At 35.3% G+C, this 21991-nt stretch overlaps 1 protein-coding gene across 1 annotated transcript in view; it reads right to left on the minus strand.

Annotated features, from left to right (window-relative positions):
* Nucleotides 1-650: 650 nt before the first annotated feature.
* The window catches only part of Klhl15 (kelch like family member 15), a 37967-nt gene continuing 16626 nt past the window's right edge, over nucleotides 651-21991 (minus strand). Inside the window, exon 3 of the mRNA XM_051178988.1 lies at nucleotides 651-3407. Coding sequence (XP_051034945.1) covers nucleotides 2298-3407 — 1110 coding nt within the window. The 3' untranslated portion in view covers nucleotides 651-2297. The remainder of the gene's footprint in view (nucleotides 3408-21991) is intronic.

Here is a 21991-nt window from a genome sequence, read left to right on the forward strand (position 1 = left end):
TTACTGCTAAGATTATAGTCAGACATGACTTACGTGAAGCTGAACCCAGAATTAGTTCAAGTTACGATTTCATGAATTTTCTGAAACAATCGTTGACCTTGGCCTTGTATCTTCAAAATGGAAGACCAAGAATATTCCATGATGTTGTGTCAAAGCAATTAAGAGAACTGCCACTGGAGTGTAAAGTCTTTGATATGGGTACCCTGTCTGATATCCTTTTCTTGGTTATTTCCAACAAAAGATATCGAGAAAAATAATGAAGACATTATTTTCTTTAAAGAGACACATATAAACTTCTATCAGAAAAAATTAGATGGCTAACCTAATTTATACTTTCCAAAAGCAAAATAATTAAACTTATTTTTAAAATTAAAAAAAAAAAAAACCTTTTCCCACATTCTAAGAGAAACTCAAATATCAAATTTTATTTTCAGAAATCAGAAATAAATGAAAGGCTACTTAATGTAAATGGAAGAATCATATACAAAAGAAGCTTCTATTTTGATTCCTGAAAGAAAAAAAGTGTACCCGACACTTTCTAAAACACAAACCACCTCTGGGTTTACAGTTTTGAAAAATCAGGCCTTATTCATACTATGAACGGAGGCATGGGGTAAAGGGGAGAAGAAAACAAAATCTTCACATTTCCATTACTTCACACTTCCATTTTATGTTCAATGTTGCCAGCAGCAAAATAAAACAAAGCAAAGTAACTAGAAAATTTATATAACAGCAGCCATATAGAAGGCATTGCAATATTGCACCAAAATCCACAGATCTGGCAAACTATGCCAGTGCAAGATTTAATCAGATACAGACTGCTCATGAGAAAATGGCATCAATTTGAATGACCCACTACCAGATCACTCTTAATTTTGTCAGTTATATTTTCTTCCTTCTCATTTGAAGAGTTGAAATGTGCAGTTAAGCCTAAACTATTTATGATAAATGCCTTTAAAACAGCTATTCAAGAGTCATTCCAAACTTTCTGGTTACTATTCTTCATGCTAGTAGCTTCCAGAAACTAAAAAGACATTGAGGGTTGACATCTCTCTCTAGTATCACTGAATATTTTGTACAAACTGATCAGGCAGATATAACCAGTAACATTATTTAGCTCATTTCTCACCTCTGAGTCAAAACTGAGCTCAAACTGTGTAAGAGTTGCTGCCCCATATTCATCGCCTGCAGCAGCCTTACTGAATAGAAACAATGGGACTTGCACTTACTTTTAAGGGGATTTTACTTAGTATAGTATTACCTAACTCTTCTTTAAAAGTGCTTGCACACTGCAGGATCAGAGCTTGACACAGGCCACTCTGATTATCACTAAAACAGAGTAACCAACATTAAACAGACTGCAAAGAAAAATATTTTCAAACAAGAAAAAAACATACATTGATATGAAATATTAATGTTTACCTCTGAAAACAAAATGTAAGACATTAGTTTTTTTTAATCCATACATGTTTCAGAAATATGAGTGCAAATTTTACTGAACCAGTATGGACTGAAGAAAGACTACTTTGATACCGAATGAGGACTCCAGTTACTTTAACTTTCTAAAAACATTAATACATTAAAGACGTTACATCTAAATTTCAACAAGTATGGCGAACTGTATGTGCAAGTGCACTAGCTTAAAAATATAGAATCCTAACCACGCATAAAAGGGATGTGCCTTATATATTTATAGGATGTATGTGAGTATGGATATGCTTTCACTAACACAATGCAGATAAGAGAAGGCAGCTTAGAAATAGTGTTCTGATATAAAAAACATTTGTAGAAAATTTAAATTTTGCATTTTCAGCAAAAAGCCATGCAAAAAGGTCAAGAGTTTTATACTTTTAAATAATAAACCAAAACATATACTGAACTAAAATAATATCCAAAAACAGTTCAGACAGAGGGACTGAAATCACATCCAGTGACACTTACTGGGTCTTCTTTAAAAGATGCACAAATCCTACACTAACATCTAAAAGAAATTTTTAAAGCAGAAAATCAACTTCCCAGGTAAGTAGAGCAGTGCATAAACTGCTTTTGGAAGTAGTTTCAAGAGCTAGCGCTTTAAATGAACTTATTGCATGAGTTTGAGGCCACTGAAAGGAAAAGAAAGATGCTAGCACAGAATGAAAACTTACAATATTAGACCAATGGCTTTGATAATAAAACTGGTGAGGTTTTTCTTTATGATTTTAAACTACTTTATCACAAATGCTTGATTTGCCTTTTTTTGTTGTTGTTGTTTGTTTGTTTGTTTTGTTTTATTTTTTCCAGGGAGAAAGATTTCATCAGTTGCAACGTCGAACCTCATCCAGTACATAGTCTGGAAAATGTAGGTTGCATACTTGTAAACCATCCAGCTTGCAGGGCATCCGAGGGTACTCATCTTCCTTCCACTTATTTTCATCTGGGTCAAAGGTGAGAATAGAATCACTGTAATGACCATTATAACAAAGGCCTCCAAGGACCATTATCTGTTTGTCCAGTACAGTCACACCATGGCCACTTCTACCAATTGGCATGGATGCCAAGATGGTCCACTGATCAGTATCTGGGTTGTACACCTCTGTGGAAGGGCAGCCCTGAGATTCAAAAGAGGCCCTCAAGATCACACAGACACCACCGAAGACATAAAGCTTGCCATTGTAAGATATCATCTTGTGAAAGCATCTGGCATAATTCATCTTGCTCTTATTCTCCCAGCAGTTGGTGACTACTTGAGTTCTTCTGGTCCGCTGTTCTATGGTCCCTTCTTTACTGGGGTCAAACACACATACTTGTTTAGATGTGGAAGATGAAGTGATTCCTCCAGTGATAAACAACTTATTATTGAGCACTGTCCCCTCATGTCCATATTTGTTGACTGGATAAGGATCTACAAATTCCCATTTATCATTAATAATATCATATCTCTCTGTTGAGTAGAAAGTTTCATCTCTTGTTCTGCCTGCCACAGCATAAATAAACTTCCCAATAACACCAACAGCAAATTCCGAACGGGGTACAGACATGTCTGCCATGCGCAGCCAAGAATTTTGTCTTGGATCATACCTGAATACTTTCGAAGAGGCATGGAATTCGCCATCTGGGCCTAGTTCTTCTCCACCTAACAGGAATACAAAATTATTGACAATAGCAAGGCAGTCTGGCCTTAGAGGTACTTGGGGGCCCTCCAGTTCCCACCAGACTCTTGGTTTCTTTAGAAGAAGTATTTTACTATTAACCATGCTATGTCCAATCATTCCTCGAAATACTGTAGTTTGGGGTTTGGCAGAACGAATACGGCTTGATTTCATGTCTAACAAGGGCTGTTGGTGAACATTCTGGAAGTAATTCAGTGCTTGGTCAACTTCATAGCGTAGCTGTCGAGAGTATCTATAAAATTCTGATGTTTTAACCTAGGAATACAAGAGAGAAAAATTAATCAAAAGATAAAGCATAGATGTAAAACAAACTATCAATGTCTACTAAGATGATCAAGATATTACTTTAAGCTTTAAGACTCCTTTGCTAAAACTGTTTTTCCTGACAAAATTATTTACTTTAATTTCTACAAAGCTTTTTTCATTGTATTTGCTTTTGTAACTTGCATTTATAATCATATGTATGTATGTATGTTCCCAAGCCTTTAAAAGTAAACACTCTCAGCTGACTGGTGGTGGTGGTGGTGATGATGGTGGTGGTGATGATGGTGGTGGTGATGGTGGATCATCAGACACTATTATGTTAGACCCTAGGCTACAAGTGGCCAAGTGGCAATCAGGTCAAAAAGAAGGCTATTTCACAGTAGAAAAAGACCACATCTGCAGTTTTCTTAACCAATGATAATATATACCACAAAAAAAAAAAAAAAAAAAAAAAAACCTCAAGTGAGTCTGGAGAGTTATGGTAGTGAGTTAGTGAAAACTTTATATACATACACAATTCCCAGTAGGTTTTTGACATAAACACTTAGTATGACATCAACAATTCCTATAGTAAAAATTCAGCAGATAATATGTCAACTATTCCTTTCTGGTTTTGGAAATACTATCTTAAGATGGTTACTATCAATATCTTAGGAAGCACTTTTAAGTGCTACACTAAGCACTATTGGTAGATAGAAAGGTAAGTGTAATAAGTGGCTTGTCCTCAAAGATCCTCTATTGCGTCTTTGTCATTAAAAATGGGGTTTTCCCCAGTTTCCAGCATCCTTGTTCACAAAGTATTTCTTGGTATTTTAGGTTCTTATGATATATTCTTACACCTACATCTAAAATGCTACTATACAGATATGTGCTATACTACTTCAGACCTGTCAACTGATTCTCTTGGCCAGTTTACATATGTTCTCGTTTTTCTAAACACCAACCTGAAATACCCAAGAAATACTTTGTAAAAAAAGAATGCTGGAAGTCATCAGAGAAAAAAATCTGTTTTTAATGACAATGATGCAATAAAAGGTAAGTAAATCTGGACAGAAGAAATAAAACACTATGGAGATTGAGAAAAATCTCTCAGATAAGGGCTAGAGATATAGCTAAGTAGTAGAGTACTTTTCTACCATAAGGCAAGGCCCTGAGTGCCTTCTTCCACACTGGAAACAATTTTACAAATGGCCATGACTAATTTAACACCAAACAGAGTAGAAAAGTAAGAACTTTAATATGATTTGTAGCTTTAAACATGAGGTATTACACAAGTGGTAGATTATCAATATAAGGAAAGCAACTAGACTTTGGGAGAGGTATTTAATTTCCTGGCAGGAAAATTGGTGGCAGTATGAAGGAGGAAACTTCTAGGAGCCTTGTTGGAAATCCAAAACGACAGCTCAAGAAAAAGTCAAAAGCAGGTATATGAGCTTTTTCTTCTCCCTTCTTAGGTTCCATTTATCCATCCTGTCTGTCATTAATTCTCCCAGATAAGTACAAATATATATATATATATATATATATATATATATATATATATATATATATATCAAAGTTAAATGTCTTCTTCACTGTATTCAATATAACTTATCTCCTCTGTAATCCCAGGCATTTCATTTATACAAATAAGACCTCACGTTGATATGGAGGCTCCCTCTATAGGCTTCATTAGACTAGCAAAGGTAGAACACCTTATCTAACTCCAGAAGTTGGAAAAGAGTAGCTGTGTTGGGCACTTCACATTTGTAGATCTTGTTAAAATTACTTCACCTGTGAGAGAACAGTAACAATTCCTGATTTCTTGCTAAGAAAATTGAGGCTTAGGATATTAAGTTGTCTTACTTATTCACTCAAGTTATTTACATAACTAAAACTGGTAGATCCAGGATCTTTACTCTAAAGTTCATATAATTTCCAGTATGTTAGGAATACAGCTTCTATTCTACTTTAGAAAAAAAATCTTAAAATGTTCATTAATTAAAAAAACAACAACAACAAACACCTAGATAGCTGGGCAGTGGTGGTTCACGCTTTTAATCCCAGCACTCAGGAGAGAGGCAGGTGGATCTGTGTGAGTCTGAGGTCAGCCTGGTCTACAGAGTCCACAACAACCCAAGCCACACAAAGAAACCCTGTCTCAAAAAAAAAAAAAAAAAAAAAAAAAAAACCAGAAAGATAAAAATCCTAGGAAGAGATTGAAACTAATGGCTTTTCTCAACAAGAAAACAAAAAAAAAAAAAAAAACAAAAAACAAACAAAAACCCTCTATAACTGTCCTTAACAAAAACTATCAGTCTTGTTGGGATATGCTTATAATTTTAGCACTTGGGAGGCAGAGACAGGGGTGATCAGAACTGCAAGACCATATTTGACTATATAACAAATCTGAAACCAGCCTGGGTACATGAAAGTCTATCTCAAAATAAAAAAAATCAGTTACTGGCATAACAATGATTATACATTCAGCACAATTCTTTCTAGTAAAACAAGTGCAGAAAAATTCAGCAAATAAAAAGTATAAACAAATTATTATAATAAAGGAAAATATGAAAAAGACTCTATCCTTTACTACTTTAGTTCACATATTTAAAAAGCTTCAATCTCTTAGAAGAAATAATGGGATAATATTTGATTATTTATTAACATGGAAAGATGCTCACATATTTTTATTATTATTTTGTTTGTTTTTAAATACAGGCTTTGTATATAGCCTTGGCTGACCTGCAACTTACTCTGTAGACCAGACTGTATTTGAACTCAGAGAGAGATCCACCTGTCTCTGCCTCCTGACTGACTGCTGGGATTAAAGGCATGTACCATGACCAGGATCAGTCAGTTATTTTATTGGTACTGATAATTGAACTCAGGTCTCAAATGCCAGGTAAGTATCGTATCAACTAAGCCATATCTCAAACTCTCAAAGTATGTCCTATTCACTCTCTGAAGAACAGTACCCTGGCACTATACCAATTAAATACATTTTTTATATAAGCTTACTTACATTGGTAATGATTGTCTCTGGAATTTCATAAATATTTTCGTTCCTTATCATTTATCATATTTATAAATAAAAATGGAGTTATTTCCATCTTAAAATGCGTCTCAAAGTGTTGGAGGCATATAGCTCAATAGTAGAGCACTTGCCTACCATATGTAAGACCTGGGTTTAATTCCCAGCACCCTGAAAAAGAAGTTAAAACCATCAATACTCTACTTCAAGCCAGTCATGGTGGCAAATGCCTGAAATCCAGTCCACAGTAGGCTGCTGAGTGGAAGCCAGCCTGGATTACCTAGTAAAATCTTGTTTTGTTTTTTGGAAGGGGCAGACATAGTAGTTTAAAATTTCATGAATAAAAATAAGTATTTTTCTATTTTCCTTTCCTATTCCCTGTTTCTATAATTGCCTTATAGTGTGCTTTATTCATTTGTCATTTTCTTATTAAAGTGTTGGAACTAAAAATCCATACTCTGTAAGTATTAACAAGAATTAATGTATGATTAACACGAATCATGGTGATGCAAGCTATAACTCTACTAGTCAGAAAGATGAGGAGTTTAAGGTCATCTTTATCTACATAGGAAGATGGATGCCAGCCTGAACTACATTAAACCCTAACTTGAAAGAGAACAAAGAAATGGAGGAAGGGGGGAGGGAGAAGACAGGGAGGGAGGGAAGGAGGGAAGGAGAGAGGGAGGGAGGGAAAATAAACTAAATTAACAGGGACCATAAACCTGAAATTACATATTTAAGTGTCTGATGTGCAGAACCAGTGGTCTGGGTACCACACAAATTTCCTAATAATGTGATTTTGTCTGGCATAGTAATTAAACATCTTGGCAAGCAATCTAGTATGGAGCTTAAGAATTCAATCTAGAAAATTTCTGATTTGCGAACACATTAGCTGTACAACCTTAGACCTTTTTTAAAATGTGTATTGGTGCATGGCCTGCATGAATGTCCGTGTGAGGGTGTCAGATCCCCTGGAATTATAGTTGCAGACAGTTGTGAAAGCTGCCATGTGGGTACTGAGAATCAAACCCAGGTCCTCTTTAAGAACAGCCAGTGCTCTTAATCACTGAGCCATCTCTCCAGGCCCAACTTCAGACTTTTAATCCTATTAACTCATCTGTTATTATTGGGGTAACAATAGCACCTGTGCTTCTTAACTTTGTGGCAGAAGATGATTGAGATTGCCCCTGTGCAAATGATTTAGTTTGGTGTCTGTCTTGTGCCCATGTATAAAAGTCATCAATTGTTATGATTGGTGATATACTAATAGAATACTACTTTACAGAAAGTAGCCTTGTTCAGAGATTACAAAAGGAGAAAGCTTCACATCCTAGACAGGTAGCTTTCAAGTTTTTTCAAAAGAAAATCAGAAAATTTGCAAAGAAGCTTAGGAAAGCTTGGGGGTTCTCTGAAGTATAATGCTAACTCCTTAATTGTAAAACACACTGAGGAGAGAAAAAAGAAAGTAGCCTGATGCAGTGCACAGAGTTATCTGGAATTCAGATGTTTAAAAAATGAGCCCATAGAGCAAATATTATAGAGTTGAATGAAACTGTAAGAATGCAGTAAAATGCTGGAAGTTTACAAAGTACCAGATATTAAGCAAAAAGAAGAAAAAGTGAAATCTGCCCATGAACTACTTAATGTATTAACAAACAAAACTTCAGGTAGCACATGCCTTTAATCCCAGCATGTGGGAGGCAGAGGTAGATGGATCTCTATAAGTTACAGATATACATAGCATGCTCCAGGCCAACCAGAGACCCTATCTCAAAGAAAAAAATTAGTTGAATGAACTATGATATATATCATTATTTTTAATGATTGTATATGGTATATGAAATGAACCCAAACTGTACTGGCAGATGTTCAAAATGTTAAATGTGGAAAACCAAAGAACAGTACATATACTCTCAAAGAACAAAAATCATTGTTTTATAGTTGGAAGTATTTATGGGGGACTGCATATTTGTTCAACAAACAACTAGCAGTGAGTTCCTGGGGTCTATCCCATTTTGAGTCTATTGGGGTCAGAATATGCATTTCTTACAAGAGTCATAGCCCCTTTTTTGTAATAATGAGGAAAAAAAGTTAACTATTAACCCCAAACGAAGACAACTGGATCTCTGGAGTCAACAAGCCTTCTGCCACTGGAGGCAGTTCAGTTGAGGCTACCAGCAGGATAGGGAGAGAGATAGGCTACAGTAGATAGGGATTCCAATGTCTCAGAAGACTAGGGTAGATGACCTGACATCCCCTTCCACATTCTAATCCTGGCTCTTACAGATATCATCAAACTGACCCAGCTTTCCTACTCTGGGAATCATTTTCCAGTCTTGCATTTTATACCCAATTTTTAGTTTCTTTGTCCTCTTCCCCATTTGTTCCATTGTACTCCTTTAAAACCTGGGTTCTAAAGAGCTTACAAGATTCACTTCAATTATATGTTCAAGTCCAATCAAACTTTTCTGCCTCTAAGCCTCCTATAATGGAATTTGTACCCTTTAAAATAGCTAATTCAAAAATCTTCCAACCAAAGAAATTTAGTTCCAATTTCTTTTGGCCAAGGAAAGTTCTAGATCTGCTTTGCTCTTTTTCCCAAAGCTTCTTACTGCTGTGCTTTTTCTAAAATTACTCAGTATCAACAAGCACAACCTATTTCTTCTTTCATTGTGGAGGTAGAACTAATGCCTCTAATAAATCTTGGCCTAAGTAATTATATAGATAGATAGATGGATGGATATATAGATATATATAGATATTCTCTCTCACACTCTACTTTTAAAAAAGCATAGCAGTGAAATGACATGAAAGAAATCCTTGAAAGTGTTTTCATGAAGAGAGCTACCCAAAACAAAAAGTGACTTGTCTTTTCATAAAAATGGCATTTCTCCTATCATTCATTCCTCATGTAACAGCTTAGCCCTCAAAAGATAAATATAGAATGACACATATTACATGTTTTGAATTACTTTTCTTCTCCTTTCATAAACATAAAAAGCTGCCTTGTTTTAATACTTAGATTACCACTTTTCCTGCTTTAATATATTAAGAATTTTATTATAAAAGTGGCATTTTGTTTTAAAATAAAATCCTAGGACACACATATTATCTCTTAAAAACAGTGGCCTGAACCAAGCAGTGGTGGCCCATGCCTTTAATCCTGGTACTCAGGCAGCAGAGGCAGGCATATCTCTGTGAGTTTGAGGCCAGCCTGGTCTACAAAGCTAGTTCCAGGACAGCTAGGGCTGTTACAGAGAAGCCCTGACTTGAAAAAAAACAAAAACAGTAGTCTGAATTCTCAGTTGGCCATTTCCTCCTCAAAACTTTTCAATTTAATTTGTGTGCACACATAAATGCATACTGTAGAAATATGACATAGGATTAATTCTAACTGTGGTTTTTTTTTTTTTTTTTTTTTTTTTTTTCCGAGACAGGGTTTCTCTGTATTGCTTTAGAGCCTGTCTTGGAACTAGCTCTGTAGACCAGGCTGGTCTTGAATTCACAGAGATCCACTTGCCTCTGCCTCCCCAGTGCTGGGATTAAAGGCATGTGCCACCAACACCGGGCTTCTAACCGTGGTTTCTTAAAGATATTAAAACAGCCAATCACTAGAATAGCAAAATTTCTGTTTCTCAAAATATTATACATTTATCAAATAAGCAAATTGTTTTGGCTTTTTGACACAGGGTTTTTCTGTGTGCAGCCACAGCTGTCCTGGAACTCAAGCTGTAGAGCAAACTGATCTCAAACTCAGGGATCCACCCGCCTCTGCCTCCTGAGTGCTAAGGTCAAAGGTGTGTACCACTACCACCAGGCTTAAAAACTCAAATTTTAAAGGTAACCTATTCATACTACTCATAATTTTGAGAAGTAAAACAAACTTGTAATATTAATATGCATTTCCCCACAATTTACTAGATTTAATTCAAAATCTGTAATGTAAATATTTACTAAACTGGCTACAGTCTAAAAATTAAGTTTTTATGCAACAAATCTAAGACACTACATGTTTCACTTTTTGAATAGTCCTAGTTAGTGATCAAACTCAAGGTCGCACATTCTAGGCAAGTTCTTTTCTACTAAACTATACCTCCAGCCATGAAATAATTTTTAATGTATAATATATTTCCACTAAACTAAAGAAAATCTTGTGTATTAATATTTCCTTTAGTGTGAGAATCTGAGCCACCTTCCTTTAGACATTTTCTTCCTTACAGGAAACAATAGCTGCATGAACAGGTACTCCTGACTCTTCCTACATCCAAAAATACTAAATCTCAGAATGATGGGTGCTTGTATCTTGGTTTTCAGTTTCATCCCTACTTCTCTACCGAGAACTAATCTTCTCAAGAAAAAAATCTAAAAACAAAGTACTACCATTAGGCTTGTGATAAAACAAATCTTTTCTTTTAGAAATCACAACTGCATTTAGTTTTATTTTGGGGTTTTGGTGTTAGTGTTGTTGGTGGTGGTGGTTGTCTGGCCTGGAACTCATTATGTAGCTTAGGCTGGTCATGAACTTGTGAGAAATCCTCCTACTTCAGTTTCCCAGGTGCTAGGAAGTGGCACTACACCTGGCTCATTTGATAAAAGTTTTGTCAGTAAAATGTGGGGCCGTCTTAAGTGTAGTATTGGGAAACTACCATTTCAAAGTCTTTATTTCCATTAAGGGTATAGTAAAGTCCTAGCCTAGCACTCATATGTCCCTGATCAGAACAAAGCTTACACTGATTTATGTGAAATAAAGAGCTAGATGCAAAATGCCTTTTATAAACCCCTTTGTCCTAAAAAAAATAAAATACACTGATGAAAAGTAAGTTTAGACTAGGTGCAAATCATTTTGGTAGTAACACTGTGATTATTCAGCTCTTGGTATCAGAGGATTAATTCCAGACTTATGCTGATCCTCTAATCTCTTACTTAAAACGGTATAGGGTTTACAAATTTAGTGGGCACACACATTCCACCATGCTTTATAAACCATCTCTAGATCACTTATTAAAAAATCACAACTAAATGTGCTTAGAAAGTTTAATTTCCTTGTAACTTCAGTATGACAGAGCACTGTCAGAAATGGTGCACAAAGGTAGGAAATTATTTTAAAATAGTTCTCAATATTTGAACTGCCAGATTAAAGATAAAATGATCTGAAAGTTAACAAATAAAAGTAAAGTTAATAGTTTTTTACTGTGATTATACTGATTTTTAAACAGCACAAGTAAGGTCTATAATTCACAATTTATGAGAAGTCTTTTATTTTCAGAAATACTCTACTATATAAATATTTATAAATATAGTAAAGCAATCAAGCCAAATAAAAGGTTTAATTCTAAAACTAACTTCTCAGTAAGTCATGGAGTAGTGCTTATTTAGGGAAATGTGATGTATTTTTAGGTAGTAAGTTGAAAAATTAAGACTTCAAGCCAGGCAGTGGTGGTACATACCTTTAAACCCAGAACTCGGGAAAAAGAGGCAAGTGAATCTGAGTTTGAGGCCTCCTGATCTACAGAGTGAGTTTCAGAATGGCCATGGCTACACGGAGAAACCCCATCTTGAAAACACAAATAATAATAATAATAATAATAATAACAATAATAATAAAATAAAGTATTATTATTACTATACTTCAAGGCCTTAAATCTAAACATTCCCCTTGTTTTTTCTTGCTCCTAACCATTCCTCTAGTCATTCTGACATTGATTATTGAGGGGGGTGTTTTGAGACAGGGTTTATGTGTGTAACATCATCTCTGGCTGTCCTGGAACTCACTCTGTAGACCAGGCTGACCTCAAACTCACAGAGATCCACCTGCTTCTGCCTCTGGAGTGCTGGGATTAAAGGCATGCACCACCTGCCCTGCCCCCAAATGGCATTCAGTTTTTTCTTTCAAAGTGATGGAAATGAATCCACACTAGGGCAAGCTCTCCATACTTCCAGCTCTCTTTAATCTTTTTAATTTTTGTTATCATCTTTCCCAACTTATTAAAAAGGGTTATTTCTCTTACTTATCAGCAAAGAGACCCGTACTCTCTTGATTTTATTTCATCTTTCTTATTGAAAAGGGAACACTGAAATGTTTTTTCTTTGAAAACATGTTGTTAACTATACTGTCCTGGCTGGCCTAGCACCCACAGAGATCTGCCTGCCTCTGTTTCCTGAGTGCATTATCATGCCTGGCTCAAGATGGAACTTTGAAATTCCTGTTTTCAAATATGTTTCGGTCTACTACCCCCTAACACACTGCTTTTCTCAAGGCTCTAATAGCAGCCAACACCTAGGCTTCTGACATTTTTGAAGAAAGTATGAGCCTGAACTGAATCCAAGTCAGAGGTAGAGGAAAAAAAAATCTCTCTCTATACACAGCAGATTTAAAGCCTAAAAACCACTATGGGTCATTTGGGGGGGGAACAACTGCACATGCATTAATTCTAAGCATTTTGGTCTATGGGACATGGAAGAATTAGCAAAAAGGAGACTGATTTAACTGAGAGAATGTTTAACACTGATCTAGTGGTCCCCCCCCTCCAAAAAATGCCCACCCATTTTTGTTTTCACTCTAAGGGCCAAATGAGCTAATTTGGTCATTTAAGCAGTTTAAAGTTTTAGCTGCATAAATACTATTTCATATCTGAAGAGGATTTTAAACTTTTTAAAGCACAACTCAAGCTTATCAGAAATTCTAATCAAATGTCTAATTTTCTTCCTTTAAAAATATTTTTACCGGGCTAGGTAGATGGCTCCATGGGTAAGAACACTTGCTAGGAAATCAAGGAGACCTGAATTTAAATCCTCAGCACCCATTTAAAAGCTCAATATGGCTACAACTGGGGGTCAGAGCAAAGCAAGTTCCAGGAGCTCAAGGGCCAGTCAGCCTCACTAAAATGACAAGCTTTAGGTTTAGTGAGACTGTCTCAAAAACTAAGGTGGAAAGTGACAAAAGAAGACTTCGAACGTCCTCTTCTAGCCTGTGTGCAAATGTACACAGGCACTCTATATACATAAACATTTAATATACACGTGTACATACAATATATACACACACCCAAGTATTACTATCAGATACAGCACTATTTTTCATATACTTCTAAAATTGTAAGGTTTACAGAGAAATTTCCACTCATTCTAGCTCTAATTGAAGTCATTAGATATAACCAAAATCTTTTCAAGAAGTTTTGACTAACCAGTGCTAAAATTACAAACAGTGTGACTGCTGAACTTAAGTTTTACTTCAAGGAAGTACCAGATCAGTCAGCATATTCCAAGAACACATGAAGGGATTTCAGAGACCCATAATAATAGAATCTATACTTTATCATATGGGCTGTACTTCAACTAATGAGAATATCATACCACAAGCATGAGATCAAGAAGATTAACTGTTAATAGTCCACTGTGGATGCTGTGTGGAGGGTTAGTGTTTGGTGAAGAACACTGACAGCTTCTGTATTCTAAGGCATACTTAAGATACTCAAACCCTCATCCTTGAATTCTACCAGTTTCTAGGTGACTTAGGCTTGTGGCTAGGCTGGCCACTAGGGTTCTGTCACCTCTGTGCTGAGGTTATAAATATGCAACATCATGACAGACTTTTTTTTTATCCTGCATTGGTGCTAGGAATCAAACTTGGGTTCTCATGCTTGCATAGCAAGCACTTTGCCATTTGAACAATTTCCCCAGACACCAAAATGCTTGTTTTGAGACAAGAGTTTCTGTGTATCCCTGGCTGTTCTGGAACTCACTCTGTACACCAGGCTGAGATCCGCCTGCATATGCTTCCCTAGTGCTAAGATTAAAGGAGTCTGCTACCACTGCAGGGTTTGTTTTATTTTTATTTTTGGTTTGGGATTTGTTGGTGCTGTTTTTTGAGATAGGCTCTTACTATGTAGCTCTGGCTGTCCTGAAACTATGTAGACCAAGTTGGCCTTGAACTCAGTGATCTGTCTGCCTCTGCCTCCTGAGTGCTGAGATTAAAGGTATGTGCCACTACAACCAGCTCAATTTATAGTTTTTGAAGCCATGAATTCTAGGTGAACATTAAGACACAGGCCTGTAATTACAACCATTCAGAAAAATGAGGCAAGAGGATTGCCACAAGGTAGGCCATTCTGGGCTAGATGAGATCCTGTTTTAAAATATCAAAGTATTAGAAAGCTTTTCTGAAGAATTATTTTCACTAACTCTTTGATTAATTTCACTAATAAAGATATATTTTGCGCTATCAAAATGTCAAAGTGGTAAATATTCTATTACATGTATACTGGGTATGTGCACAGCATTGTATATGGATTAAGGTCAAAGGATAATATTCTCCTTACACCATGTAGGTCCCAGGGCTTGAACTCAAGTCATCAGGCTTGGAAGCAAGCACTTTTACCCACTGAACTATCTATCTTGCCAGCCCAAAGTCATATCTTAAAATAAACAATTTTAGAGTCTAAATATATTGTCAGTGATAGAAAAGTACTATTCTAAATTCTGTACACATAATAGATAGACATTATGGGTTTTTTTCTCCTTAAAAGCATTAGCTTTGTACTTAAAAAAAAAACTGTCAGTAGTCATCATATAGCCCAGTGGTAGAATACATGCCCTTGGATGTTCTAACCAGAAAAAAATTTTAACTTTTATATAAATTCAATTTTGGGGTAAAAGAGTGATTTATGCTTAACCAATAGAAAAAACACACTATGAAATCTGAATATTATGAGGCAGTTCATAAAACAGTATGTCTGGAATAAGCATGATGGGTTTACTTAAAGCAGAATACATCTATATAGACTGCTTCCTTAATAAACAGCAATCAGACCAACTATAAAATTCTAAATACAGAGCTGAACTAATCTGTTTTTCTATCCTCATAAGACTTAATAATTTTAAGTTAATTCATATTAATACAATTAATACAATATCTAGAGAGTCAATGGCATGCTGAGTCTTACCTTATATTTATGAAGATGCTCCCAGGTTCAAAAATGTTAAAATATGGACTCAAGATTGTAGTTAAGTGGAAAATCATTTGCCTCACACATGGTAGGCCCTGGGTCACCCCCCTAGCACCACCAAAATAAAAAATGTTAAGATGCCATTAGACTATGTCTTATTATTTATTTTCTGGTTTTTGGAAACAAGATCCTACACTGTGTCTCACGCTGGTCTCAAACTCAAGGCAAAATCTCCCTGCCTCAGCCTTCCAAGTTCTAGAATTACAGGAGTGAGCCACCATTCCTGCTGTGCCACTAAAGAAATCAACAAATATATTCTAATCAATAATTTAACAATTTTACACAAATAAGGTCTTTTGAGTAAAGTATAATTTTTGCAAATATGCATTTACTGAATAATTTATTATAGTTATTTATGTATATGTGGCCATGTGCAGCCATAGCATGTGTGAAGGTCAGAGAACAACTTTCGGAAGTCAATTCTCTCCTTCCACCATTTTAGGTCCCAGGGATGGAACTCAGGTCATCAGGCTTAGTGGCAAATGCCTTTACCTGCTCAGCAATCTAACAGGCCCATATTGTTTCTTGTTTTTAAGCCAGGTAGTGGTGGGGAACACCTTTAATCACAACACTTGGGAGGCAGGTTGATCTCTGAGTTCCAGGCCAACCTAGTATACAAAGCGAGTTCCAGGACAGGGCTATTACACTGAAAAACCCTGTCTCAAAAAACAAAAACCACAAGGCCAGCCAGGTACAGTGGCTCACAGCTGTAGCACTGAAGAAGCCAAGATAGGAGGATGGTCTCAAATTCAAGTCTAGCCTCGGTTACATAGTGAGTTCCAGCCAAGCTAGGGTTACCAATGAGACCCTGTCACAAAACAAACCAAAAAACAAAGAGTATAAATTATTTAACTCTTTACTGAAATTCATTGTGATAATAGGCCTTATCTTTGCTAACAGATGCAAAAGCCATCAAAGCTAGTAAAAACACATGCCAAAGATATCTGCTAAAATAAAAATTGAAATTATACTCTAGTTTCAAAACTAAGAATCTTCCATAGATACAAACAAATCAACTTTAAAAAACTATGTTTTAAAAAAGACAAGATTTAACTTGGAATGTGGTGGAGTACTTCCTTAAAATATGTGAAGGCCCTAGTTAAACCCCCAACCAGCATCAAAAATTTAAATTAAAAAAGGACTCTAAAAGTGTCAGATTTGATTAGATAGTAAAAACAAAAATGTGTTTTCATACCTTATATTCTTAAAGGGTTATGAATGTCTTAGGTTTTGTTGTTGTTGTTCACACTAGCATTTTAGAATTTCACAATTCTACTAACAACTTCTAAGTGACTAAAAGTGAATCACAGGTAAATAGCATGTATTATGTTACCTCCAAGGGCTCTCATTAGTCTAGCAGCTTTAAGAAAGATCCTGATGAGACATAAGCAGACCTGGATTCCAGTCTAAACAGTGCCACTTGTTCTGGAATAAGATTCCTAACCTTTCTGAACCTGAAATATAAAATGAGGATAACATTTGGACTCTACCTACGTGGAAAGTACTTAGTGGACACAACCTGGCAAACACATATATGTATTATGTACACACAAAACTCTCTCTCTCTCTGTGTGTGTGTGTGTGTGTGTGCTTGTGCATGCTAAGAGAAATTCAGAAGGAATTATATAGGGAATGATAATGCAGTAGAATAAACCTAGTGGTCCTAGTGATTTCAACACAGCTAGAGGGCCTTATTCAGATTCCTGAGATCGGATTGGGTGGAGCTTATCTTCACGGAGAAAAAGAATACGTCTTTTCCTTTTAAGATGCCATTGCTCAGATCTGATAGCTACTGCTTCAAGAAGAAGTTTCTTCCCAAAACTTTGTATAGGTGCTTATTTTCCTGAAGACAGAAAAAGGATCATGACAAAGCTAATCTTTATCAACCACACAATGAATCTTTAGGTCTGGGAGTTCTTTAACACTAACTGTATATAACCATAACCAAAGGGTGAGAATTAGGGAGAGGGAGTTAAATGTGAGAAAAATCAGCTTACTATATGTATAGTCAAAGTTGCTAATGAGAACTCAGTTCCTTAACTTTAGAGCAGTATTCTGCTATAAAAATATAATCCAAATGACAAATGTAAGCCAAAAGATGCAATTTTACATGTGCTACATTTTAAAAAGCACAAAAGGTAAAATTTTCTTTTAACATATTTAACTCAATATATTCAAAGTACAATTTCAACATGTAATCAATCTCAAAATTATTTAAGTCTAGGGATATAGTTAGTTCAATAGTAGAGAACCTAGCTAGTATTCACTAAGGTCCTAGGTTTAATTCTTAGTTCCAAAGTAAATTTGAGATAATAAACATCCTTTTTGTTGCCTTTTAAAAAGACATAATAATAATAATAATAATAATAAAAATAAGCTGGGCACTGGTGGCACATGCCTTGAATCCCAGCATTCGGGATGCAAAGGCAGGCAGATCTCTTTGAGTTTGAGACCAGCCTGATCTACAAGAGCTCCAAAGCCACAGAGAAACTGTCTTGAAAAAACAAAAAAACAAACAAACAAAAAAAAAACAAAAAAAAAGATGTATTTATTTATGTGTATTGGTATTTTGCCTGAATGTACATGTCTGGTGCCATTGATTCCCCTGGAAATGGAGTTATGGACAGTTATGAGCTGCCACGTGAGTGCTAGGAATCGAACTCAGGTCCTCTGGAAGCGCAGCCAGTGCTCCTAACTGCTGACCCATTTCTCCAGCTCTGCTTTTTTATTGTCTTAATCTTTGAACAGTAAAGCTCAATGTTATCCTCATTTTACAGGTAAATCAGTTATACCTGATTTGGGTAGTGCTAGAAACTAGTTACAGTGCATGCTAAGCTTATACTATAGACTGAAGTCTCAAGCTGATTTTTTTTTTTATTAAGAAGGATTTTAGCCCTTCACATAATTTAACTCCAATAAACTGAAATATTCTACTTTTTCTTTAAGTGAGGGGAAATTTTATTACTCTAAAAAAAAAAAAACTAAAAAAACCCAGAACAGAGTGAAATTTTTTTTTGTTTTCATCACAGAAATTAGCTGCTTGGAGTCATAATACAAAAATAGGTGATTTCTAAGCCTAATCAGAGCAGCCAAATGGTTTCCCAAGTTTTTCCTGTGACATTACAGTATTTTCCTGTAAACTGTTCATGAAAAAACAAGATGCTAAAATGTAGATGTGTTACTAGGAAACAAAGGGTATAAAGAAACTAAGTTAACAACACAACATCTAGAATACATCCAGAATATAAAATGTACTGAGACTATCAATGAACAGTCAAGTCTTGAAGGAAGGAAGGGAGGGAGGGATAGAAGGAGGGAGGGGGAGAAAGGAAGAGAGGGAGGAAGGAAGGAAGGAAGGAAGGAAAAGAAAGGTGGAGGCTGCTGTGTATTAAGAAAACTTAGATATACATAATGGCCAAAAAGCAATGTATAAACACTGGATTCTAGTGGATCTTGGAAGCAACTGCAAAAACTAGACTATCCATTAGCAATTTGATGGGTCTTACTATTAGTGCTAAGGTAAAAATAATATTGTATTTAAGTAATAAAAACCCTTACTCATAGAAGAAAGACAGTTAAGTATTAGAGTGAGGTATCTTGATATTTACAACTGATTTTCAAAAGCTAGGAAACAAATGTCAAATGTTAGCAGTTCTTGAATCTAGGCAATGGCTATACACTGTACAAGTGTTCATTATGCTATTCATTCAACTTCTCACATGTTTGAATATCCTTATAACAAATGAGGAAAGGGGGAGATAATTCAAAATTAAAACAAAGACAACCAAATGTACTGTGCAAACCTTGATTAAAATTTAGTTCGTGAAAAGCAACCAAAAAAGACACCTTTGAACTAACAGAAAATGACCTGAATGTTACATGACACTAAAGAAATATTGTTAATTCTCTTGAGTATGACAATAGTATTTTGGTATATGCAGGATGATATCCTTAATCTTGGGAAATGATAGCTGAAGCAGTTAGGGATGAATGGTCACAATGTCTACAACATTCTTTTGTTTATTATTTTTTTTTGAAACAGGGTTTCTCTGTGTAGGCTAGACTCATACTCAGATCTGCCTGCCTCTGCCTCCCAAATGCTGGGATTAAAGGCATGTACCACCACTGCCTGGCTCTACAACATTCTTTGAGCCAGCTCAGGCAGGAGAAAAAAAAACACAGACAAAAAAAACTATACAATCTCTATCTATCCAGCAAATATGTTAACAACTATTAACTTACATGGTATGTTTGTTTTCAAGTGATCCTTATATTTGCATGTTTAAGTAAATTTACAACAGAAAATTTAAAATACATAAAAGCCAAAACAAGGCCATATCAACACTCCCTGCCAGATGTGGGAAGTGCATATAATCCCTGCACTTTAAGGCTGAGGCAGGAAGATTATCCTGAGTGTGAGGCCAGCCTGGGCTCTATAAAATGTTAAAGCCCAGCCTGGGATACAGTAAAAGCCTTATTTGAAGAAAAAAAAATCTAATTTTATAAATTTCAGCAAATGGGATAAAAACCACAAATCAAAAATAGTTATACTTCTTGCACATGGAATCTCTCTTACTAAAGAGGAGCAGCACTTTTATGCCCACTCTGGGGCCAGGCATATATATATATAGTAAAAATGCCCTTGTATGGGACTTGTAATATTCTGAATACAAGAAAAATATATGAATATTATTTTCAAGGAATTATAAATATAAAATGTACAATAACTAAACTCTTTGTTTTGAGACAGGGTCTCTCTACATCTGGTCTCTGCCTAAGTGCTGAGATCAAACCACCATGACAAACCCTATCTAAATATATAGTTGCCAAACAAATTCTCCATATTGGTTTGGTTTGTAAAGTTATAGTTCTAGAGAGAGGGCCTCTAATCTGCATAATGGAAGTGCATCTCAACATTTAAAAAGCCACAGATTGCTTTGATAAACTTAAATCTCACATACTATCAAGATAAGCTAGTATTAGTCAATTAAAAGTGAAAGATTTTATATTACAAAAAAAATGAAAAATTTCTCAACTGAGTCTTAAGTTTTCCTAAGAAAGTAATTCCAGAAAGAGGTTTTAATACAATTTTTACCCTGATAAAGCCACACTCTTAGCCAAAGGGAATAACCACTATTATGCCATAGGTATAAAAGGAAATCAGCAAATCAACTGTTAAACAACTACCCTTTTAGCCACTGTAATAATTGCCTACCTTGAAAAATAATTGAAATATAGGCTAGTCTAGCAGCTCAGCATTTACAAATCATTAACTGCTATTGGTTAACCATTATATTGTCTCACAAGAGATGAAATTTTATTTTCTATTTCACAAATACTTTCTATTTCAATCTAGATTGAAATTGGGTGGCAGGAGCCTCTGTTTTAGCAGTGAGAAAGCATCCTCATTTAATGTATAAAGACAAAACATGAATCCCCAGGGAAAGAGAGCAATAAAAACAATAGTAAAGGTAGAAAAAAAATCAACAACATAAGCAGCAAATGATTTACATAGTTGATATGGGGCTGGTTCTTACTGAACAAAAACAAATATATCATTTAGTTTCAAATATGTCTGTCATATTAATACATTCTGAGAATAAAGATAAAATTCCATAAAATTCTCTAGTAAAGATAATGACATTTCATAGCAGTTCAGAAGGGGGAAAAAGAAAAACATGCCAGGCTGCTGAGTGTTATTCAAAGGTGCAATTTGTTTATTTATCAAATGGCATAAACAAACCTCCTTTTCAGAAATGATTTTTCACACAGTGTGTTAGTTAAAGCTGAGTGTTTTAATATGAAGGGTGTCTGTTGACCAAGTTTTGTGTGCTTCCTAGAAAGACGGAAAGATGCAAGAGGTAAACAGAGCCCCAGAGGTAACCATGTGATTAGAAACCAATTAAGTTAAGCAATTACTGAAGCTGCTCTCTCTCCTTTGGGCAAGAATGGATCACAAGTGAGACTCTGATATAAAAATGAAGATGCTTGCAAAAAGGTCGAGGCTGTTTTAGAGAAAGTATTTTAAAATAGAACCATTTACATGGTAAAATGTACACAGGGATGATTGATGAATGTATATAGAGAATTTATGGTCTACTAGTTTGAAATTTATATATATCTTGTTTTCATGGATAAATTTAGTTAGTATTCACAGTGAAATGAGGAGCAGAAATAAGCAAGAGTATGGAAGACAATCACTCAGTGGCCTACTGGTCATCAAGAGCTATTGTATGTGCCCTTACTGTATTTTAAATAAGAAAATACATTTAATATATGTACCATGTAGAAATGTAAAAATCGTCAATGCCAAATCTAGCACTAGATTACTTAAATTAACTTTTAAAAATAAAATAACCCAGTTAATAAGAAAAGCTGAAGCAAACTTGTAATACTTGCATCACATTATAATCCAACCTTAAAAGTACTTTAAAGGTGGAACTATTCTACTACCTACCTGGTTTACCCTTCACCCACAAAATGTATTTTAAAAACACCTAAATGCATAAGATATAACAACATTAGTTTCTTATATAGAAAATAGTCTTACAAACTAC

This window comes from Phodopus roborovskii, unplaced genomic scaffold (assembly GCF_943737965.1).
Source record: "Phodopus roborovskii unplaced genomic scaffold, PHOROB, whole genome shotgun sequence".
Classification (NCBI taxonomy): Eukaryota; Metazoa; Chordata; class Mammalia; order Rodentia; family Cricetidae; genus Phodopus; species Phodopus roborovskii.